The sequence below is a fragment of the Leuciscus leuciscus genome (assembly GCF_965113295.1).
Source record: "Leuciscus leuciscus genome assembly, chromosome: 9".
NCBI lineage: Eukaryota > Metazoa > Chordata > Actinopteri > Cypriniformes > Leuciscidae > Leuciscus > Leuciscus leuciscus.
In genome coordinates this window covers 28,068,588-28,094,266 of record NC_138733.1, presented here as the reverse complement: position 1 = coordinate 28,094,266, position 25,679 = coordinate 28,068,588, and the positions used below count along the sequence as shown (strand labels likewise).

The following is a 25,679-nucleotide window of genomic DNA, read 5'->3' as shown; positions in this document are numbered from 1 at the left end:
TATCCATATATTCCTACAGTGATTTACCCATTCATCCATCTCTTCATTTTTCCCTCAGGTGGGTGAGTTGTCCGACGGGACGTCAGGAGTCATAGCTACATCACTGACCACATCATTCTGAGGCAGTGGAGAAAGGTCAACAGGTAGCACATGCCCTGAGTGGCGGCTGAGATGACACACCCCCGCCGGACCGCCTCGACCAGCCTCCTTTTCTGGCAAGAGTCCCCATTGTCCTAGTATTCCCATCATCATTGTTTGCATGTCTTATGACATTTATTATGATTCATTCTAGATCAAACAGATCCTAATTAGACGATTAGATCTCTACATTTATTGATAATAATAAGAAATGTTTCTTGAGCAGCAAATCAGCATAATTAGATTATTTCTGATTTGATTTCTGAAAGATTATGTGACACTGGAGTAATGATGCTGAAATTAAGCTTTGACTTCGCAGGAATACATTACATTTAAAAAATATATTTTTTAATTGTAATAATATTTAACAATATTACTATTTTACTGTATTTTGATTCAATAAATGCAGCCTCGATGAGCATAAGAGACTTCTTAAAACACACACACACACACAAACACAAGAATCTTACTGACCCCAAACTGTTGAATGGTAGTGTATGTGCCTTAAAGAGGCTTCTAACTTCTTTACCTGTCTTATTCATAATTGTCTTATTTGTTTGTTTGTTTATCCAGCACAAGGCTTTTATTGGCACTTATGACGATACACACAGCTTTGGGGGTGAGTTGTTTTTGTATTCTCTTCATAAAGTTGCTTTAATGGTTTCACAATGGTCAGATGATGCTGGCTGAGTCAAATGGCTAAAAATGTCTCTTTGCCTGTGAAATTCAGGTAAAAGCTGTGTTTGTATACATGTGCAGCTTATTTTTTGCATATTAGAGTATTGCACCATTAGCTTAGCAATATGTTTAAGGGATAGTTCATGCAAAAATTTAAATGATGTTGTCATTAACACCCTCATGTCGTTACAAACCAGTATGACTTTCTTCTGCAGAAAATAAAAACAAGGTATTTTGAGATTATTATATTTTTTTTTTTAAAATGATCAGTAGTTAGGGTTAGGGTTAGTAGTAGTTGTTTTTCTAAACCTGTATGAATTTCCTTCTACTGAACACAACATTCTTTTTTTTTGAAGAAGAAGAAGAAGAATGTCAGTTACCAAACAGTTGATGGACCCCATTGATTTCCATAGTCATTTTTTTTCTCCATAAATCAACAACATGAGGATCAGTAAATGATGATGAAATTCCTTTTTGGGATAACTATCCCTTTAATGTTAATCTCTATTGAAATCAAAAGTGCATTTGATTTGCTGATGTATGTAGAGCATGATGTTCTTTGATGGGTAGGATGCTGACTTAAGGGTACCTCACATTAGCGATATTTCAACTAAATTCAAAGAAAAAAAAGGTCCATAGTCAACAGTGTAGCGCAGTGGTTCCCTAACATTTTCTGCCGAGCCCCCCTTTTTTAGATAAAAAAAATTTCAAGTCCCCCTTGCTTACAAAATCCTTGCAAGGAGCCGAGTAATAAGCGGGACAATTCCGCAGTGGGGACTTACTGCATCTGCTGACTGTACCCTATCTCTTAGCCGTGCTGCAACCCCCTTTTTATAACTCCAGGACTCCCAGTTTTGGAACCACTGGTGCAGCGACGAATGAAGAACAGAAGTCAATTTTAAACCAATCAGCTTTATAATAATCATTATAATGAGTTTCATGTAAAGCGCGAATCGGTGGCCGGGGCTAAACAGGCAGTGTTGAAGTAGGCATTGATCTTCTGCGGACGCGGTGTTTGATACCCTTTGACGTCAAAGATCCCCACTTTGAAAAACGTACTCGGTTACTAACGTAACCTCGGTTCTCTCTAGAAGAGGGAACGAGTACTTGCGTAAGTATCTTACGCTAGGGGAAAACCTCTTTTCCTCGAGATATTGAAGCCAAAAATTATCCTTAATTTTGCAATAATGTAAAACGCATTGCAGCAGCATGCAGACATGGGCGAGACAGCTTGGCTGCTCTGCGGCAACTGCACCAGCCTATCGATAGAGGCCCCTCATGACGTCAGAACCAATGAGGGTGCTTCGCGCCCATTACGTCATGTCCCGCCGAAAGCGGGTGGGGCTAGGGCTATAAATACGGCCCAGAGAGGCTGGTTTGGTCAGTTTTTCATCGCTGAAGCGAATCAGAACATGACGCATGCACGGCAAGATACGCAAGTACTCGTTCCCTCTTCTAGAGAGAACCGAGGTTACGTTAGTAACCGAGTACGTTCTCTTACGAGAGGTCTCTCGTACTTGCGTAAGTATCTTACGCTAGGGGAACACAATGTAAAACGCCGTGCTTGCTTGAGACATAACACTAAAGTCCCAAGGGCAGGTGCCCGGGGCTCATACAGTGCCTAATCACAAGGGACTCACAGAGAATCCGGGAAGAGGGGCTAGAATAGCATCATTCCTGTAATATGGAGCTCTGATAAGAGCATGTTATATCAAGTGTTCCACACAGCCAGGGCGAACTCGGCCTGGACTGGTAAATATGGGGGACTTACGCACTGCCCACAGAAGTATACAGACGATCAGTGATCGACGCTCTAGCAGTTTCAGCATCCTGAGCCGATAGCATCGGGCGGGCAATACTGAAAAATTAAACCGAGAGCAACCTAGCTTGTAAAGCGGGAACCTCGAGGTTATAAAACCTTATAAATGTAGACGGGGAGGCCCAGCCTGCCGTCATACAGATATCTTGCAAGGCAATCCCACTGGACCAAGCCCACGACAAGACACATAGGCTCTTAACGCCCTGACCAGGCAAAGGAAGCCTGCGTCCCCTTCCTCTTCAGATACCGGCAGGGCCTACAGGGAGATAACCTGTGCCCTAAACGGTGTATTGAGGGATTTAGGAACATATCCGTGCTTTGGTTTGAGTATGACTCTCGAGTCATTAGGCCCAAACTCCATACACGTCGCGCTCACTGAGAGCGCTTGCAAATCCCCTATGCGCTTCACTGAAGCGAGAGCCAGAAGAAACACTGTTTTGAAAGACAAGAGTTTCAGGTCTATTGACTGTATTGGCTCGAATGGGGCACCTTTCATGGCTTCCAGAACCGTGGAAAGGTCCCAAACGGGAACTGAGGGAGGTCTGGGAGGGTTCAGCCTCTTAGCTCCTCTAAGGAAGCGAATGACCAGATCGTTCCTTTCTAATGACTGGCCAAGCGGTGGTTCAGCGAACGCTGCTATGGCCGCCACATAAACTTTGAGCGTGGATGGGGTTCTGCCCTTATCCAGAAGCTCTTGTAAAAAGGAGAGAACCTCCGGCACCCCACAGCGTGAGGGTGAAGTGCCACTCGCTGTACACCAGCTAGTGAACACAGACCATTTTGAGGAATAGAGCCGCCTCGTAGATGGAGCTCTAGCCTGTGTGATCGTGTTTAACACTCCCGCTGGGAGGTTAACGGGTACCCGTTGATGGCCCACACATGTAGGAACCAAAGCTCCGGGTAAGGATGCCAGATCGAGCCGTTTGCCTGCGAGAGGAGATCCCTCCTCACCGGTATCGGCCACTGGGCGGTACTCGTCAGCTGCATCAGGTCTGGAAACCAGACTTGGTTTGTCCAAAAATGGGGCGACGAGTAGCACCGGGCATCCGCTCTCCCTGATTCGCTCTAACACCTGGGGTAGGAGCGTGACAGGGGGAACCGCATAGAGCGGGCAGCGGGGCCACGTGAGCCAGCGCATCCCTGCTCTTGGAGAAAAATTCCTGACAATGAGCGTTCTCTTGAGACGCAAATAGGTCTATTTTCTCTCTGCCAAATGTCCTCCATAGCAGTTTGATTGTCTGTGGGTGTAAAGACCATTCTCCTGCCGGAAGATAGTTTCTGGACAGTCTGTCTGGTCCCACATTCAGATGGCCGGGCACATGCGCTGCCCTGAGCGAGCGCAGATTGTGCTGAGCCCAGACCAGGAGGTGTTCCGTCAGCCTGTGAAGGATTCTGGATCTGATACCTCCTTGGTGATTTATATAAGCCACCACTGACATGTTGTCCGAACGGACCAAGACGTGGTGTCTTATCTGGGGACAAAAAAAGCGCCTCAGCGCGTTGTCGACTGCTATCATTTCCAGGCAGTTTATATGCAGAAGCTTCTCCCGTTCCGACCACTGGCCGAATAATGGTCTGCCCTCGAGCAGCGCTCCCCATCCCGAGGTTGAGGCATCCCACCACCTTCACACTCGAGGAAGTCCCCAGGCTTACTCCTGACCGGTACCAGTCGGTCACTGTCCAAGGTTTCAGAGCTGCGACGCATTTCTGATCGACCTTGAGGCGCGCGAGACCGGAGGTCCAAGCTCTGCGCGGCGCGCGCTTTCAACCAATACTGCAGCGGGCGCATGCGAAGCAGACCCAGCTGAAGCACTGAGGATGCTGAAGCCATGAGACCCAGCATCCTTTGAAACTTTTTGAGCGGGACTAAAGCGGCGTGGCGAAAAATCTCTGTCATGCGCTGAATACTTAGTCTGCGCTGCGGCGACAGCTGTGCTGTCATAGACAGCGAGTCCAGATCTGTGCCCAGAAAATATATTTTCTGACTGGGAGACAGCGAACTCTTCGCCCAATTGACTGTGAGACCTAAATTCTCGCGAAACCTAAGCGTCTTTCAGATCTATCGACATGAACCAGTCCCCTTGGCAAATTTGCGAGAGGATTTTCTTGGTCGTGAGCATTCTGAACCGTCGTTTCAGAAGTGTTTTGTTTAGTCGTCTTAGATCTAGAATGGGTCTGAGACCCCCGTCTTTTTTGGGTACCAGAAAATATCTGCTGTACATGCCCCCTTCGCTCTGAGCTTGTGATAAGGGTTCTATAGCCCCTTTGCTCAGTAGCTTCGCTATTTTGGCTCGAAGTAGGTGTGCTACTTCCTTTTTCACCTTAGTATCGATTCGCGCCGCTTTGAGTTGCGGGCGTCGACCGAACTGTAGCGAATAGCCTCTTTCTATAATGTCTAGCACCCACTTCGAAACCCCGGGTAGCCTTGCCCATGCGTTTGCACGAATGGTTAGGGGTTGAATGCGAAGCGCGCTCTGGTCGCTCAGCGACACAGGGGCTTCAGTGTGCTGCAACATAAGCGTCGCGCTTATGACATTTGAGGCAGGGGGCGCGCTGATAACAGCGGTCAGATTGCCCGCGCTCGACTCCTCTGCGGTGGTCAACCGAGAGGGGGAGGGCTGGGCGAGTCCCGTAAGACCTGTCATGTCTATGTGTGAATGTGGGCGTGAGATAGCGGGCACATTTACAACACTGAGAGCATTGTCCGCCTGAGCAGAGCGAATGCATGTTGGTTTCGTTTTACAGAAACCTTGAGACATGCAGAACGTAGTGTTTGTGGGCACTGGGCAGTGGGCACATTTACCACATTTAATGCGCAATCGATCTGGGTCGATTTCATGTGCGCGAGCCCTGTGTGACGGGCTGTGTTTCTGTGTAGGAATGAGCACTGGGCAGTGGGCATTTTGTCTACACTCATAACACCATCGGCCGTGGCCGGAACACCAGAAAATACACTCTTATGGGATTTATCTGGGTAGCTGTAAAAGCGGCGTTTGTGTGCAGGCAAGCGGGCTGTGTCGCCGACTTGTTTACTGCAGAATACACTGGAACAGTCGCATTTACTGGAACTGAACGAGCGAGAAGTTGCCATAGAAACAGAGAGCGTCAACATGCTGGCGTTTGTTTGCAGACGTGCGTGTATTACAATAGGCTCGTCCACTGCAATATTGACATTTCCAGAGAAATGTATGAGAATGGAGGTAGATCCAGCTGCAGCTGGACTAGGAACACTCTCTTTTCTCCTTTCGCCAGTGACGCACGGAAACCATAGAAACGGTGTTTGGGTGCAGGCGAGCGGGTTGTACAACAGGCTCGCTCACTGCAGTATTGACATTTCCAGTCGCCTGAACTTCAGAGGGGAATGAGAAATGTATGAGAAATAGAATTCGGCCCGGCCGCAGTGGGACATAAACACTCTTTTCTCCTTTCGCCAGTGACGCACGGGAACCATAGAAACGGTGTTTGGGTGCAGGCGAGCGGGTTGTACAACGCGCTCGTTGGCTGCAAAATGCACATCTGCAGTCGCCTTTCAGGGAACTGACAGAGCGAAGCATTGGAGGCATAATATATCTGCCGTTAGACCGGGATTCGAACATCGGTCTCTCGTGCGAAAAACCAAAGATTCCGCCACTGAGCCACAGGGGGGAACACAAAGGCTTTCAGATGCACGAGCATATAAGAGCGTCGACATGTTTTCTTCGGCGTTTGCTTGCAGGCGCTGCAATATTTATATTTCCAGTCGCCTGATCAGGGAACTGAGAAATGTGTGAGAAAATTCAGGCGCAGTCTCGGAGAAGGATGCCAGGTGAGTCCGCAGAGTCACCATAGGCAGTAACTAGTTCGCAGCGAGGGCAGTCGCCGTCAGCGAGCGCGAGAGCTGCGCGTCCTCAGGAAAGGGGCGTCTTGAAAAAGACGCCCGGCTCTTTTAGTGCAATGAGAGTGTGTGTCGCGGCGGCGAACACACACATACACAAAACACAGTAGCAGAGAAAAGGATATGTACGCCGGAAAGCGTGAGCAGGAACGGCGACTGAAGGCGGCGATTTGTCGACCGGCAGCTTCAGATGCAGACTAATCCCGCTGGGAGCTTGAATCAGACGGCGCGGCTTCCTCTCAGGATCCAGCGATGTGTAGGCCCGCTGAAGAGATGAAAAACTGACCAAACCAGCCTCTCTGGGCCGTATTTATAGCCCTAGCCCCACCCGCTTTCGGCGGGACATGACGTAATGGGCGTGAAGCACCCTCATTGGTTCTGACGTCATGAGGGGCCTCTATCGATAGGCTGGTGCAGTTGCCACAGAGCAGCCAATGGGCGCGCGAACTGTCTCGCCCATGTCTGCATGCTGCTGCAATGCGTTTTACATTATTGCAAAATTAAGGATAATTTTTGGCTTCAATATCTCGAGGAAAAGAGGTTTTCCCCTAGTGTAAGATACTTACGCAAGTACGAGAGACCTCTCGTAAGAGAACCCGTCGTTCGCTGTGCCTGGTGTCAATAAAAGCTTTTATTGGACTAACAAGGACGTTTTCAGTTCTGAAACTTACAGGATATTCTTATAGTATGATGATCTCTTATATGTCAAAAGCTCAAGGAAAATTTGATCACCCCTTTAAGAAAGCATCTGCCTGTGTATAGGTGGTGAAGCAGTTCACTAGGTTTGACATCCTCACCTCTTTAGCTTGATGATAAGATTGATTTATTGATGAAGTGGTCCTGTATGGGTGTTTCATTGAGTTATGTTGAAACAGAGATCTTAACTAGAGAACCAATATTTTGTTTTACATGCACTCATCTTTTGATTTCAATGGCATGAAGCAGCCTTTGAAGTAAAGTGTCATACGATCCAAAGGGGCTATGATGGCATAAGGGATCCAGAAATCTCTGGAAAAGGGTTACGATGTCTTTCATTACCAACCGCCCATGAGAAAAAGAGTGTTGTGGGTGAACAGGAATGGATTCTGATATTCTATGTATGTATGTATGTGTATTCCGACCAGGTAATTGACAAGTGTGTACTGTAGTCTGCCTCGTCTGCCCATAAGGCTCCCTTTGAGGCATCATCTATGTGGCTAGAATCCAAAGGCACAGATGGATACAGAACATTACTTATGAGGGCAGATGGATGGAGATTGCCATCATACCTTCACTAGCACTGAACAGAGAAGAATAAGAGGGATGGAGAGCCAAAAGAGAGATAGTGCAGTACAGTCGCTGAGAAGATAAGAAAACATCGTCTGCACTGATGCCCATCCCTGCTTTTACGTAAGAAGAGAGGAATGCAGACATATTTCTGATGTAAACAATCCAACTAAATGGGGTTGTTCACTCAGAAAATTCTATCATTTATTCACCTCTATTTTGTTCCAAACATATTTGATTGTCTTTCCTCAATGAAAGACAATAGGATATGTTTTAAATAGTTCCTTTTTGCATGCAATTGCAATAGATACTGAAGTGTTCAAGTTTCAAAACGGATGTGAAAGCACCATAAAAACATCACGAATGTGACGTTCACTAAAGTCATACGATAGCTTTTTTTGTGATGAACTTTCCAAATTGAAGCCACTATTTCCTCTATACCTGAACATTGAGTGACCTTTAGAACCAGATCAGTCAGATTTGTGAATGAATCATTCAGGGCTGTTTATCAAAAGCATCCTGAGCTATGTTTATCGTAGAGACTATCGGTGGTGCTTTTGGGAAACACAGCCCTCATCAGTATTACAGTATGTTTACTTTGACCCAAAAGTACCATTGATTCTTGAATCAGACGTCACTACCTCTCCAATGAACTCTCATAAACTTGTCAAGGAGAGCTATGGCAAATGTTAGGTTTTCTCAACGAATAATGACCTAAATGAAGTATTTTCCTCACAGAAAGCTAACAAATGTATTTGTTATTTGCATGGTCCTCTTTAATTTGACTGAAAATAGCCCCCAGACTATTCACCTTTTGTGTTCCGTTGAAAAGAGAAAGCCAAACAGATTTGGAACAACACAAGGGTGAGTAAAAAATGACAGAATTCGATTTTTAAGTTCAAAGAATAGGGGAAAGTGAGAGTGTTGTATTGATGGTACATTGTGGTTCCTGCACATATATAAGTCATTTTGCCTAAGGTGTTCTGTCTGATTCTGTGTGAAGGGGGTCAGGGGTAAGGTTGTAAACCTGACAAAAATGACCAGGTGTCACAAAGCAGGTGCTGCCTCACACACGCACACACACACACACACACACTAGGGAAAATGTATCAGAAATGCTTACCCGCACATACGCATGTACACATCCTGTCGCTCATTAAGATGAATGATGCGTACATGTTCTGTCTCACTCCATGAAGGAGCGACTTCCAACGATTTACAGTATCAGCTAGACAAACTTGATCTGATTGTTTCACATGATCTTTCAAACCTAAAGGCTTAAAATGCTTGAAAATTGGTTGACAGATTTTGATGTTTGATTTCATGTTTGATTTTTTGGCCTCTAAACCAAGGCTTCTCATTCTCTGGCCTTCGAGGTCCATTTAGTTTAGCTCCAACCTTGATCAAACTCACCTGCCTGTAACTTTATAATAATGTTGAAGACCTTGCTTAGCCCTTTCAGGTGTGTTTGATTAGTGTTGGAGCTAAACTCTGCAGGAAAGTGGACCCCGGGGCCAGAGTTGAGAACCCCTGCTGGAAAGAGAGTAAGTGTAGAGGAAGATCTGGATAGAGTGTAAGTAACAGAGATTTATCTGTTGCACTTTCTATGATTGGCTGTCTGGTCAACATCCTGTCAGAGGTGCAGAGTGAAGCGGGCCTACAGGTATGGAGACGATAGATGGGGGAAAGATACAGAAAGAGCAAGATTTTAACATATCCAGATGTCCCGATACATAAGTTATTACCTTAGTGACATACTGTCACTGAACTCATGTTCAAATAAAGCAAGAAAGAAAGAATTTGGAAGGAGTCCAAGAACTTTGGGGATTTGGGATATCCAGACCTTGAAAAGTCATGCACTTGGGAAATGAAAATGAAAAAGGAAATGAATATTTTTGCTGTGTGTATTTTCATTTTTGTAGCTTTGCTCTAAAATACACTACTGTTCAGAATGTTTAATGTTTTTCAAAGAGCCCTCTTAAGCTCACCGAAGCCTCATGTATTTGATAAAAACACAGTAAAAACAGTAACAGTACATTATTTCTAAGTATTAATTATTAGATATTATTACAATTTGTATATATAAAAATAACTGTTTTTTATTGTAATATATTTTAAAATGTAATTTATTCCTGTGATCAAATCTGTATTTTCAGCATCATTACTCCAGTCTTCAGTGTCACATGATCCTTCAGAAATCATTCTAATATCTATGATGCTAAAAAAACATTTATGATTATTATCAATGGTGAAAGCAGAGTGCTGCTTAGTATTTTTGTTAAAACAAGTTCAAACGAAAGTGTTTAATTTATTTGAAAAACTCATTTGAATTTGTTTAAAAAATCTTACCGACTCAGCTGTCGAACTGTATTTTTATTTTATAATTTTTTTTGCTGATAATGCTTTTTGTAAGTGCTTGTGAAGTGGTTTTTGGAAGTGGCTTTGATGTGGTTTTTACTTAATTTTAATACAGTTGATTTGCTGGCTTTAAAAGCCATTACATTGTTAACTTACTGTTACATTGAGGAGCAAATATGACGAAGAGTTATCTTAAGCTATATAGTTCCTTTATAAAAACATCAATTAATCATCTGAAACTGGTTTTATCGTGCAGGCTAATCCAAGTGTTTTCAGTTGGTTACAAATTATAGACCTGTCCTGTGTAATCCCATGCCACCAAACATCCCTTTAGACTAAACCAAACTCAGACTCAACATCATCAAGTAGAAATAAGCCAGGATCGGGTGAAACTCAATCTCAGATAATTTAAGATTGCGATGGGATAATGCACAGTACAGGTAACATGAGGGAAAGAGGAATGGAAAAAGAGGGAGCAAGACAGAAGAAGTGTGGTAATAAGGGAAGCGTGTCTCTCTGTCATGCAGCAACCATCGTACCCTAACTCTCTAATCTCACACATCTGACTTGGAGTGAAGCGTGCGGTTACGCTCATCATCCAGTCAGCACGGATCATCTCAAACTCTGAGTTGATGTCATCGCCCATCACTTAGAACCATTATCTTTTGTGTAATTCACAGCCCCTGTTATGTGTGCATACACACACACATACATGATACACATAGTTGAGATCAGAAAAATATGAGCAAAGAAGGCTGTGAAAATAAATCTGCATTGTTATTAGCACCCTTAGAAAATCTTATGAGGAAAATAACTTAGCAGTATATTCCCAGTATATTCACATAGTCCCACAGTTACCTGTTTCACAGGAGTATAAATGAGGTAACATACAATCACTGTCTCCTCTCCTTTATTCTCAGTGTGCTGATTTTTGCACAGAGTAAAAAATTAATTACTTTGTAAAATATTGTACGCGCTTGCAGGCGTTTGCGGTTTGTTGCATGCATAATCATTGTGTACCCTTCAGACTTCCACTTGTTTATGTTATGATAGATTGGCCTTTTGCACTTTTGGTAATTTTTAACACACTATGTGTCCCCTTGCCAAAATGTGGAGAAGTGTTTTTGTTGTTGTTAAGCCTGGTTAAAGTGTGCTGGGGAAAAAAGTTTTCTGTGTACTTTAAATGGACAGACTTCTAGAGGCAAAAGTGATTTAAAAAGTATTTTATATATACTCATTTTTCAAATACTTTCTTCCAAAGCAGAAATCTGGAAAAGGCATTCATCTTAAGAAGGCAATAACTTTAGTAGTGCTAATCATTCAATGTGCTAAAGACGGTATAGAACAGAGTCAACATCAGCAGCAAACAGTTCAGTGCTTATGGATTAGATATGTTTTTAGCCGTTTTTTAATATTGCTATCAAGGGATTCAGCTGTTTGTAGGGTTGGGAAGATCATTCCACCAGAGGAACGTAAATGTCAATGTTCGGAAAAGTGATTTTGTTCCTCTCTATGGAGCGTGTGCTCATTTTAGATGTGTGTGTGTCTATGTTTGCAGAGTCAGACACTGTGCACGATAAGTGTGCATTTGTGAAAGAATGGTTTTTGATTGCAAGTACAGTTTATCACTCTACCTTTTCCTTTTTTTATTACGTGGCTGACTACCTCCAAAAAGACATAACATGCCTGACCTGAACATCCTCTCCCTCTTGTATGTAATGTACTCAGATTTTTCAATCTAACCCTCCTATCTCTTTTTCATGTTTTTGTCTCTCTCTCTCTCTCTCTCTCTCTCTCTCTCTCTCTCTCTGTTTTGGTATTTCGTTATCTCTGTGTTTACATTCCTGCAATTGTGCTGGTTAGCTTATATGTATGTCTGTGGGTCTCTCGTGACCTCAATATCAAACATCTAGTTTGGTTTAGCATTTTAGGAAACTGTTGGTTATTCATTATAGCACCTCAGGTTAAATAAAATAATTGTTATTGGTGCCTGCAAAGTAGATCATACTTAGCTAGTTGGTCATAAGCACTTTAATTTGTAAGCAAAGTATGTGTAAAGTTGTGTATGAAATATGGATGTCCCGAGCTGTTCTTAAGGATTGGTATCGGGGCCGATTAAGTTTTTTTTTTAAATGATCGGTATCGGTATCCTAAGCTCAGTCCTTTATTTTACGTCAGCTGTCACTCAGGCGTCGTAGGTGGCGATATGCACCTTCAAGTGGGTTTGCCAACCACCATTAAAAGGAAAAGAAGCTCAAAATGTGCGTAACGCATGAGAACCAATAGCTGCGTTCCAATTCAGAGGTTGCATCCTTTGAAGGACACAGACTTTAAAGGCCACGAAAGAACAAGCTTTGTTAAATGGGACAGTCTAGCCTACGGAGGACTGTTCTCTATGAGAGGCAGTAACGTTTGTACTGGACTTTTTTGAAAGTTATATTTAACTGTCTGAAAACAAAACAGGGTTCCCAGGACTAAATTATTATTATTTAATTTTTTTTGGTCCGGACCAAACAAACCAAGCGAACCAAACTACAAGTGTGAACACACACCCTAAATATGTTCACCATGGTCCATTTCTGTATGTAATAGAGTATTATCTATAATCACATCTTAGTAAAATATGTCAACATTTGAACCGCTTAAAAAAATTATTATGATTTTTTTTACATTTGTATCATTAGATATTTGAATGTTGAAACCCAATACTTATGGTTAAAATTGTAATCAAAAATCCTGTTGTCATTGGTGCGCAATGAATTCTGGGGTAGACAAGGCCATGAAGGATCAATCTGTTGTATCCTTCATTGCACAGAAAATTTGAAGGAGCATTCGAATTGGGAGAGCCTCTTTCGCGCCGCTGTGACCGAATGCGCCCTTAAAAGGATGCAGCCTCTGAATTTGGGACACAGCTGATGAGGTCTGTTCTAGCGCGTCACACAGGTTCCATGCTTCCGTGTTTAGCATAGCCTATTTAATGCAAGACAAGTTTATTTATAAAGCACATTTCATACACTGTGGCAATTCAAAGTGCTTTACATAGAGAGGAATAAAAATTATCACAAAATAAAAGCAAGGAAAATTCAAACAGCTATTCAAAAGCTATACATAGAAAGGAATTATAATAATCACACTATAATAATTCATAGAGCTTTGCATAGAAAATAGACACAAAAAAAGCAGGGGAAATTAAAACAGTTATAAAAGGAATTAAAAGAGATAAATGATACAGTTATAAAATGAATTAGAGTAAAATGAATTAAAATAGTAAAAAGATTTTTGATACACAGAATACATTTCTCATCTGTGACCCTGGACCACAAAACCAGTCACATGGGTCAATTTCTGAAATTGATATATTATCTGAAAGCTATATAAATAAGCTTTCCATTGATGTATGGTTTGTTAGGATAGGACAAAATTTGGCTGAGATACAACTATTTGAAAATCTGGAATCTGAAGGTGCAAAAAAATTGAAACTGAGAAAATTGCCTTTAAAGTTGTCCATTTATGTTCACGATTGTGCTGCATTCACTCACAAAAATAAATGTTTTATATATTTACGGTAAGAAATTTACAAAATATCTTCACGGAACATGATCTTTACTTAATATCCTAATGATTTTTGGCATAAAAGAAAAATCGATAGTTTTGACCCATACAATGTATTATTGGCTATTGCCACAAATATACCTGTGCGACATGTGACTGGTTTTGTGATCCAGGGTCACATCTGGCAAAACACCGGTGTATCTTATTTTGACTCTGAGATTTCCCCATGACGGTCAGTATTCTTCTGTGGATTTTCATATACCGTGGATTATCTGAGCCCACCAGATTAGTAATCTGTACCAATCCAGACCAGTAATCTGTACTAGTCACCACAGTGTTCTCTTGATAATCCGTACCAGACTAGTAATCTGTACTACTAGTCACCACAGTGTTCCCTTGACCGTCATGAGTCAATCCCTCTCAAACTCCACCACAGAAAGGTGAGCACTTGCTCACAAATCTGGTCATTAGGACCATCTGGGTTTCCCCCACTACTACAATACCCTTCACAAAACACCGGTTATCAATCAGTGCCATTTGAGTTCAGTTTAGAATCAAAAGGAAGAATACAGTAGTTAAGAATCAAAAGGAGAATGCAGAGATAAAACACAGAGTAATCAGTCGGACGCACAGTGCCACAGTGCTCATTCATTTAAATGCACAGCTAAACAGATGTGCTTTGAATCTGGATTTGAATGTGACTACTGTAGGAGCACATCTGATCTCTTCTGAAAGCTGGTGCCAGCTGCGGCTGGCATAGTAGCTTAAAGCAAACTCACCAGGCTTAAGGCCAATTTATACTTCTGCGTCGGGTGCGCGTAGAAGGTACGGCGTAGCATATGCATTGACGTGTACCATACGTCGTACCCTTCGCCGTACCCTGACACGCACCTCCTCAAAAATGTAACTACGCGTCGCGGCGACGCGGACCGCAAGATCTGTGATTGGTCGGCTGGATAGCATCGCGTTTCCTCCTACGCATTTCCGGAATGATCTTCTGCACTCTGCACCGCCCGCCCGCCATTTTTAAATTCCGAAGATCAGTGAAGAGCCATGGAAATAGACCAAGTGACCGAGAGATTGCTTGAAGAAGTGCGGAAATACAGCCATCTGTTTGAATCCTTCAGTCGCCATTGCTCGTAGAAACCTAAACTCAAAACAGCCGCGAGGAATGTAAACACAGTGGAACATTAAAACCCACCCGCGCCAACTAGCGTTTCGGCGGTGTAACTGCAGAGCAACACAGACATTCGCAGAAGTATAAATGGTCACGACGGCGTCGCCTACGTGCGTAGCCTACGACGTACACTACGGCGTACACTCGACGCAGAAGTATAAATTGGCCTTTAGAGTGAACCCTTGGTATTTTTAGTTGATGTAATCCTAATGATCTGAGTGATCTGTTGGGTTTATATTCAGTGAGCATATCTGCAATGTATTGAGGTCCTACTCCTAGGCCATTGAATGATTTCTATACCAGTAATAATACTTTAAAATCAATCCTAAATGTAACTGGGAGCCAGTGTAAAGACCTGAGGACTGGTGTGATATGTACATTTTTTTTGGTTCCGCTCAGAATCCTGGCGGCAGCGTTCTGTATGAGCTGCAACTGTCTTATGGTCTTTTTGGGAAGGCCAGTGAGGAGTCCATTTCAATAATCCACCCTGCTGGTGATGAAAGCATGAACAAGTCTTGACTGGAAACAAAGTATCTAATTCTTACAATATTTTTGAGATGATAGTATGCTGATTTAGTTATTGTTTAGACATGACTACTGAAACTAAGGTCTGACTCCAGAATGACTTGACTTGATTTTTTGTTTTTAAAACTAGCCCCTAGCGTCAAGGTATGCGTTCACCTAGAGAACTTCATCTTTGTTTCAAACGCAATAACTTCAGTTTTGTCTTTGTTTAGCTGAAGAAAGTTTTGGCACATCCAACTGTTGACTTCATCAATGCATTTGCACAGGGAGTCAATGGGGCTGTAATCGTTAGGCGATAGGGCTAAGTAGAGATGTGTGTCGTCTGCATAGCTGTGGTAAGCAGTTTGGTTCTTTTTCATTATTTAGCTCAGTGGGAGTATGTATAGGTTGAACAGGAGTGGCGCAAGAATTGAGCCTTGAGGGACTCCGCATGTCATGGATGCAGAGATGGGTACTCGAGTTTGAGACTCGGACTGTGTCACACAGTGACTTCAGACTCGACTTGAGACTCGTCCTCGAAAGACTTCAGACTCGACTCGGACTCGAGCTGCGGGACTCGTGAACAATGTTTATTTTTAGGAAACGTCTGATGAGCTCGCTGTTTTTCCCCTCCCTCCGTTACCTGTAACCAGGGGGGCAATGTTTCATAAAAAATTGAAGCTTCCCCGGGCGCCGCCATTGATTAGCAGACCCTCACCTGCTGTTAGCATTCCATTGACTCCCATTCATTTTGGCGTCACTTTGACAGCGAATAACTTTACATCTGAGGTGTTTAAAGACTCCATTTGTCCATTACTTATTTCTAAAGAAACACGAAAATGTATAAAAGGCTCCATTACCTTGTATCTTACGTTATGGCCCCGTAGAAGCAGTTTTTGTAAAAATAGGCTAACGATTGCGTCATAATAATAATAATAATAATAATAATAATTTGTTACATTTATATAGCGCTTTTTCTGAGACCTCAAAGCGCTTTACATAGATGGGGGAATCTCCTCAACCACCACCAATGTGCAGCATCCACTTGGATGATGCGACGGCAGCCATATTGCGCCAGAACGCCCACCACACACCAGCTTACTGGTGGAGAGATGACAGTGATGAAGCCAATCAGTATATGGGGATGATTAGGAGGCCATGATGGACAGAGGCCAAGGGGCAAATTTGGCCAGGATGCCGGGGTTACACCCCTACTCTTTTCGAAGGACATCCTGGGATTTTTAATGACCACAGAGAGTCAGGACCTCGGTTTAACGTCTCATCCGAAGGATGAGACCAAGGATGTGGTCACATAACCACGCGACTCTCTGTCGCACTGTAGAGAAATTACCGTATGGACAGGAGGAGAAGCTCGCGGCAATCGGGGGGACGTGGAGGCAAAATGACAAAATAATTCATCAGAATACTTAGCCAAAGTTTCTCCTGCTCCTAGCTCATGGACACCTCCTACTCACACTCTCCATCTCTGCAAGATTCGGAAGGGAATGATTCAGATTTCTCTTGGCACAGCTACTAGAAGACAGACAGGTTGCTCACGTCACATCTACGTCGTCAAGCTCAGTTTGAGTCTGCGCAGTACGCTCAGCCATCAGGAAGTGAGTGCTTCTAATTAACTTCACTTTTCTCCGTTGAATCCAATGGGGTTGCTTTGTCCATTTCTTTTACTGTCTATGCCTGTAACCTGCCTACGTAACACGTGACGTACTACGTATCTGCTGCGCGCGGCCACACATGAGAGGACAACAAACATGTCGACTGCACCTGTGCCATTCATCGTATGCTTTGGGTTTAAAAACTTCAACAGAGCTGCCAACTCTCACGCATTCACTGTGAGACTCACGCGATTGACACTTTTCACACGCTCTCACGCCACACATCCATTTTCTCACGCACAGAAAAATCGCGAAGCAAAGAGGACACGGAGACTGACAGACTAGACAGAGCAGGTTACTTATGATAGAAAAACATCTCAGCTCTCAAATTCTGTCAATTCTATTACAAAATTCAAACAATAAATACCGTTTTGGCGCTTGTAAATGTGACGTGACAGATCCCTAACGGCACGTGAACCGATCCTTTCTACTAGCTAATAGTAAATAAACACGAACACTGTTGAAAGATACAGTACAACTTACCGAAATGTATATTACATTGTATGTATATACATAATGTATATATGTATACATGATATCGATCAATCAGTGTTTTTCATCCGCGGAAAGGGGTCAATAAAACAGCTGGAGAACAATTATGTCACATAACATTTACCTCAGGAAAGCCATTTAATGACCATAATAAGGGCTATAGCACGTTAGTTGGCTAGAAAAAAAAGAGCTATAGAGAGTATTTTGCTAAATATGTGTACTATATTACATATTTATTATATTTTTACTTGACGTATTTTATTTTACTTTTGCTAAAGTTGTTATTATAATAAAAAAATGCATTATATTTAATTTGAGTTATTTTTAACCTTAAATAATACTACCAGCTGATAGGGCTCTCTGTAGCTATGTTTACATCATTAGGTGAGATTTATTTTTTCTTGAGAGGTCTTGTGTACCTAATATTTATCCAAACATTAAATCAAATCACAAGAATTTAATTTAATTGAAATTGTGAAATTTGTGTCAAGCAATAATAACAAAACGTAGCTTATCAGAAATTGTACCATGTTAACATTGTAACATGTTGCCACTAAACCTAATAAAATTCAGTTTAGTTACTAAAATGTTTTGACAATCACAATTACACTTATGACAATAACCATTATTATTGCTTATAAATTTAATAGTATATTTTAAAATAGTATATTTCACATCATTTGGTTCGTTGCAATAGTGTTTTTCATTTAGCTACAATGTGATGTTTTGCAGTTTTGCACTAAATAGGAGTATGTCAATTTTAGTACTGTAAGGTACAACATTTTCTATATTTGGTCTTATGGCCCCACAGAGCCAGCACAATAGGAGCCAAGGCCTTTCATTATAATTCAGCGACAGACAAGGGGGTCCTTTTTCTTCAGAACCTCAATTTTTGGTCTGTACTGTATGTTCATGCTACAAGGCAAAATACAGATATTAACTTAAAAGTAAAGCATTCTTGGTGTTTTTGTCATGTTGCAATAGCCTGTTTACACTGATTATATACCAAAATCAAAGCTGATACTGTATGCTAATAAATAAAGGAGTCATAATAACATATTACATGCTTTGAATTCCTTATATATAGCTATGCAGTATTCTAAGCAGCCTGGATGGGTCGCTGTACGTGATGCAACACTTATTATAATCACAAGAGACTTGAGACTTGACTTGGACTCTAGCTCAAAGACTTGAGACTTGACTTGGACTCTAGCTCAGAGACTTGAGACTTGACTTGGACTCTAGCTCAGAGACTTGAGACTTGACTTGGACTCTAGCTCAGAGACTTGTGAGTAGGGCTGTAGTACTCGAGTCCGGTCTTGGACTCGAGTTCGGACTCGATACCGTTTTTCTATGGTCTCGGACTTGTCTCAGACTCGCTGGTATTCGGACTTGTCTCGGTCTCGGCCACTGGTCTTGCCAAATATTGCTTTTGGTCTCGACCGAGTCCAGGTGTCTTTATTATGTTCCCAGTAAGCACACCTACGTCGCCGCGATATTAAAACAAAAATTATTATTGGAGGGAAAGTGAAACACTGGCCCCTTAATAACTAGCGATGGGCATTTCGTCTCTTTTTCGTGAGCCGGCTCGTTTGACTCAGCTCACTGAAAAGAGCCGGCTCTTTTGACTCACAAACGGCTCTTTAAAAAATAATTGTTTAAATAAACTCGCTGAAAGTCCACCGCTAGTGCAACGTGAATATTCACATTTTTAATTGTCCATAACAACCCGAAAACTTGCCTGCTTGCCTTGCACTTCAATGGGCAAAGTTTTCCGACTTTTTTTCCCTTTTTGTGTGTGTGTGTGTGTGTGTGTGTGTGTGTGTGTGTGTGTGTGTGTGTGTGTGTGTGTGTGTGTGTGTGTGTGTGTGTGTGTGTGTGTGTGTGTGTGTGTGTGTGTGTGTGTGGATGTGAATGTTATTGAGCTTGTAGAAGTTTAGCTCTTGCGTTCTTCTGAACATCTCACTGAATGACATCTGAACATTGCCTGATGTAATTTCTGAGTCATATCACTCCATAGAGACAGAGCGCAACGCGTCATAATCTGAAGACCACGCCCACCAAGGGGGAAAACAAAGCAACTGTCTCCATTGACTTTGCATTGCGAGAGGCTGCCTCCTTGTCATTTCTTGCTTCTAAGAAAAGACAGAATAATGCCTAAAAGCTGCTATGTGACAAGGTGTACAGCAAACAAGCTAAGAAACCCAGAAATACGTTTTCATAAGCTGTCGACCCCAAAAAACGAGCGTTTGAGGACATAAAAGTGGATACAGGCTGGAACGAATGGGTAAATTGTGGGATCCTGACACTCAGTATGCACTAAAAATACACCACGTGTGCAGTAAGTTAAACATTTGGTCACTGGTGAGCCAAATATCCAAATGTCAGTTTTATATATTATATTTCTGTAAGATAAACTATCCTGTGTTGCCGATTACGGTCTCCTCCAGCGGACGTACGTTAGTTCTCAGAGTAATGAGACACGTGACGCTCTGTCTCAACTGTCTGTATCCACTTTTATGTCCTAAAACACTCGTTTTTTGGGGTCGAGAGCTAATAAAAACTTATTTCTGGGTTTTTTAGCTTCTTTGCTGTACACCTTGTCACACAGCAGTTTTTAGGCATTATTCTGTCTTTTGTTAGAAGCAAGAAATGACAAGGAGGCAGCCTCTCGCAATGCAAAGTCAATGGAAACAGTTGGTTTGTTTTCCCCCTGGGTGTGGGCGTGGCCTAAATACGCTCTGTCTCTATAATCTGCCTCTCTTTTAAATGCCTATTCCACTAGTGGTAGGCTCCAATGACTGGCTGTTTTAAAATATAGCTAATATCGAAACAATATAACCCAGGCAGTCTCATCTACGAGACGTTTAGGCCTCCTCCAATAGTAGTGACAGCCCCTTTAGGCCTATATAATTATTTGTTTGTTGTTCTTTGAATTAGTCAATTATTTTAAATAAAATTAAAATCATTCATTATTTCATTATTACATAATGATTTAATTTCTATAGGCTATATTTTTTAGCAGACTTTTTTTTCCTGTCCTGAACTCGGTCTTGACTCGGACTCTAACCTTTTTGGACTCGGTCTTGTCTTGGACTCGAACCTCTTTGGACTTGGTCTTGACTTGGACTCGACTAGTCCTGGTCTTGGACTTGTCTTACCCTCGACAAAGGTAGTCTTGACTACAGCCCTACTTGTGAGCATCTCTGCATGGATGTCCACTCAGACTTATGATCTCCTATACTCACATAATAACCTCTCCCTTCTAAGTATGCGTACTTGCGTACTTTTGTAACGAATCACTCAAAAGTAATTTATTTACTGTTTATTTTTATCTTTTATTTTGCTATAGCGCTTTGCAGTGTGTTGCATTTTGCTTTGGACTAACTGACAGTATATTTATATATATATATATATATATATATATACAGTATATATATATATATATATATATATATATATATATATATATATATATATATATATATAATAAAACAGGCCTATAAATATAATTACAGTAGTCAGAACACTTATGCAAATATATAGCAACTCTGTGGAAACCAGCCAGAAGACAGTAGCATTGGGATAGCACTTCCCACAGGCAAACACCTCTCAACAATATAAGTGTGTAATCGAAGGAAAACACTAACCACAAGCAATGAATATTGTCTTCTGAACCTTCAAAATAAGGAATTTGTATACAATAGTTAAAGGTAATTATTGAGTTTCCATTTTGAATTGCTAGTGTGTGAGTATTTGTTTGTATGAATGTTTTACTCCATTCTTGACACTATATTTCTGTGTTTTAGGGGGACAAGACAGAAGAGTGCGGAGGTCGAGACTGCAGCGTCTGCCAGTGTTTCCCTCCAAAAGGAGAGAGGGTAGGTCTCCATTACAGACCTTTTGACTTTGTGGACATTATGACATCATCATAGACACTGTGTAATATATTGTCTTCATTTTGACACCATGCAGCACCTTGCAACAATGTGACATTACAAAAAGTTTTTCGCACAACATTTAGCACATGTTCACTGCACTCACACATGCACTGGCACACTGACCTAGTTTCTTGCCAGTGGTAAATGCCTGTTCATGTCTGTACCTGAGCAGCTCCATCCAGGTGTTGGCATAAGGCAGTTCTTGGCATGTTCTTAGAAAAGGGGAAAAAGATTAAACATGTTAATGAGTATTTCAGAGGCACGAAGGCTTCACTTCGATTAAGTGCAGTTTTACAATGGAATGTTACAGTGTGTGTGTGTGTGTGTGTGTGTGTGTGTGTGTGTGTGTGTGTGTGTGTGTGTGTGTGTGTGTGTGTGTGTGTGTGTGTTTCAGGTGTGCTCTTGGTTTTCAGTAATGTTTCAGCAATGTCATTATGCTGTCAGTTCATATATTGTCAGTCAACCAGCTATCCTCATCCTCCTCCTCCTCTACAAAAATAACTCTGAAGAATTGACGACTAACAATAAATAACAGATTTTGATTGGCTGAGGTGTTTATATATGTATTTTTTTTTTAATTAAATTAGAATATTCACATTTAATAATTTTTTTCTAATTAATAAAAAGTCTCTTATATTCACCAAGGCTCCATTTATTTGATAAAAAAAATTCAGTAAAAACGGTAATATTGTGAAATATTATTATGGTTTAAAAGAACTGTTTTCAATTTTTTCATTTGAAAATGTAATTTATTTCTGTGATGTCAAAGCTGAATTTTCAACATCATTACTCCAGTCTTCAGTGTCACATGATCCTTCAGAAATCATTCTAATGTGATGATTTGGAAACATTGTCGAAAAAAGCTGTGCTGCTTAATATTTTTGTGGAAACTGATAAACTGATAAACTGATATATATATATATATATATATATAATATTATAGAATAATATTTCACAGCTTCAGTGAGAGGGAATATTATTAGTATCAACATTACAGCAAAATCCAGACACAGTGTTTTGGTGCTAAACAGATGTTGTTTAATATTTAAATGGTGGATAAAATATCAGGCTGCACAATTCAAAATGAAAAGTTAGTTCAAGTTAGCTAAGCCATCAGCATGTTTATATTTACCTGCCTGAATAACAACATCCAGATTCTGGCAATTAATTATTACTTAATTTTTAGGTTCATACTTCATTCATTTAAAAAACTGCAACGTCAGACTCTTATTTCTCACCACTTTGGCTGAAAAAAATCACAAATGCACTGCATGCATGGATGTACAATTTAAAAACACGCAGAGAAAGTAGGTATCTTTGGCATAATATTTATAGTGTACAGAGATTTGGGACAGCCCCTTCAATTTTTTACTTACAAGTCGGACAAATATTAAGTGAAGCAGGATGAAGAGTTAATGTGGGTGTGAGTGAACGAATAAACCAAAATGGATATATGGAATGTATTTGAATGACAGGCAGAGAGGGAAAACAATTAGGAAAGTATGTAAGGATGTATAGATTGGTGTGTCTGTGTGGCAGAGAGAGAGAGTGAATGTGTCCTTGCAGACAGGGCCGGTTCTAGACATTAGGAGGCCCTAGGCAAAATTCATGTTGGAGGCCCCCCACCCCCAATAAAAAAACACTTGAAACAAATATGATTCCTAACCTTTTTATTTATACAACATTTAATTTTAAAAGCAGTATATTTTTACTTACACAGTACATAAGTTTGGACACATTACTATTTTTTATGTTTTTGAAAGAAGTCTCTTATGCTCATCAGGCCTGGATTTATTTGATCAAAAATACAGAAAAATAATATAGTGAAATATTATTAAAATTTAAAATAATGGTTTTCTATTTTACTATACTTTATATTTATGTGATGCAAAGCTGAATTTAGTGTCACGTGATCCTTCAGAAAACTTTATAATATTCTGATTTATTATCAAATGTTAGAAAAGGTGCTTAAAGGAGTAACCAGACAGTTTTTGGGTCCCATTGACTTCCATAGTAGGAAAAAATATATACTATGGAAGTCAATGGGACCCAAAAACTGTCTGGTTACTGACATTCTTCTAAATATCTTCCTTTGTGTCCAGCAGAAGAAAGACATTTATACAGGTGTATGTTATTTTGCTGTTTTATTCAATTTATTCACAGTTCCAGAATCCCACTTCAGTAGATGAGCATAAGTGCTTTTATATTGCATTGCTACCTTAAATATGCTATACACAAATCAAGTGGAATAGAAAGACACGATCGCTACTGAGCAGAAAAAAATATATAAACTGATATTATTGGCGTAATGTCAGGGTATAATCTAATCATCAGCAGAATTTAAAAGATAAACCCATAGATATGAGATCCTTTATTTGAAACATTTAAAAATGTTGTAGTGTGTTGGCTTTTTAACTTAGAATACTGACGTCTTGTCTTTTAATTTTGTAGCTTTTTTACTAGTAAGCTCCCGAAGCGATGTTATTACGCGAAAATTCAAAGCGTCGCGTCTGGGCACGTTAATGACGCTCGCGCTCTTTTAAACTCGTAATAAAGCGGTGAATGATTTTTCCAGAAATGACGCTGATCTACAGTACAAGTTTATATTTAGAATACATTGCAATCACTCCAAAATAGATGACGACAACTCACACACCTGCATTATGAGCTGTGCTTCTTTGTGTGCTTATTAGGCTTTTGCCTCGCAGCACCTGATGGATGCGTTCGTTACACATACTTTCAGAAGCCGGCACCCGCTTTGTAACGGACACATTAATTGGTTTAACTGCAGTAATGTTACAGTCTATGGTTAAGATAAACATCGTCACTATTTTTAGTTAATTAATAAATATTGAAATAAATTGTAGATAGGACATTTGTAAAAAATTTTTTTTTTTTTGTCCCTCTTTCTGGGCCCCATCCCGCCAATCGGGCCCTAGGCACGTGCCTAGTTTGCCTTTGCGTTAATCCGGCTCTGCTTGCAGAAGGTTCTTAAGTCAAAATAATAATAGTCTTTAGGACAAGAGCGACAAATTTATGGCAGCCTCATAAAGCCCAGCAGCCCAATTACAGTTCAGAGCGCAGTTACAAGAGTGTGCACAGCTGCTTACAGAGCCTTCTAGAGCACACACACTAACAGATAAATTCTGTCACTTATCTGTATTGAAAATATTTGTCATAACTGTCATTTTTTGTCTTTTTTGAACCAATCATTAGACTCTAACAGTCTGTGCTAAAGCAAATTTGCATACAAACAACCAAATACACCAAAATAACCAAATGAGATAAGGAGTCCATAATTCATGAATTAATGCACACCAGAGCACCCATATAAAAAATAAAAAAAAGACAGAAAAAATCTTTACAAAATTCTAAATGTATAGTAAGTGTACAGTGCAACAGCAAAGAGTCAAGTTGCGATACCGAACAGGCCCACATGGAGATGCCAAAAAACGTACATAACCTCTGTTCCCTGAGAGCAGGGAATGAGAAATTCCGTAGTTAACGCTATAGGGTTATCCTCCTTCTTCCACAAAAACTGAAGCCTGATTGCATCACAACGGTAAAATTTACCAGCCAATGATGCACAAGCTGGGGCGGAGCCCCCCACTATATAGCTCGGCGCTCACCGTCATTGATTCAAGAATCTTTCGACTGTTCGAACAGGTATAAAAGACTCCAGGTTACAACACAGCAGTGTGCGCAATGTCTCATTCCCTTCTCTCAGGGAACTGAGGTTACGCAATTAACTACGTTCCCTTTGAAGCCGGTCTTTCAACATGGGTTGCTCACACTATGGGGATCGTGTACAATCCCGCTGGGTTGTAATCTAAGCATAGTGAGCATATAAACATATTAGCCATAACTGAAGAGAATAAGCGAAGGAAAATCCATCACTATAACATGATATTCAACAACCAACTTACCGCGATAAAGAACAGCCCGAGCGCATCCATTGAAACTAATTGTATATAATGTTCTGATGCTGACTGAATCAGTGTATTCAGTATCCAAAAGCACTCTGGACCTCACCACCTCGCTCACAAGGGGGCATGGCCAAGTGCGGACAAACAATTAATACCAGAACGCCCGCCATCTCACTGCACAGATAGAACAAGCAGTGCAAAATATGTAATCTCAAGGTTGTAAAATCTAGCAAAGGAGTCCTGCGAATACCAACCTGCCACCAGACAAATATCCTGAATTG

The 25,679-nt window shown here is 41.1% G+C and overlaps 1 protein-coding gene across 2 annotated transcripts in view; it reads left to right on the top strand.

The window, feature by feature from the left end:
• Positions 1-25,679, top strand: part of col4a4 (collagen, type IV, alpha 4) — a 73,062-nt gene that overhangs the window by 1,366 nt on the left and 46,017 nt on the right. For both annotated transcript variants that reach the window (XM_082179078.1, XM_082179080.1), the window contains exons 2-4: positions 59-215; positions 712-757; positions 21,341-21,412. In XM_082179078.1, coding sequence (XP_082035204.1) covers positions 172-215; positions 712-757; positions 21,341-21,412 — 162 coding nt within the window. In that variant the 5' untranslated portion in view covers positions 59-171. The remainder of the gene's footprint in view (positions 1-58; positions 216-711; positions 758-21,340; positions 21,413-25,679) is intronic.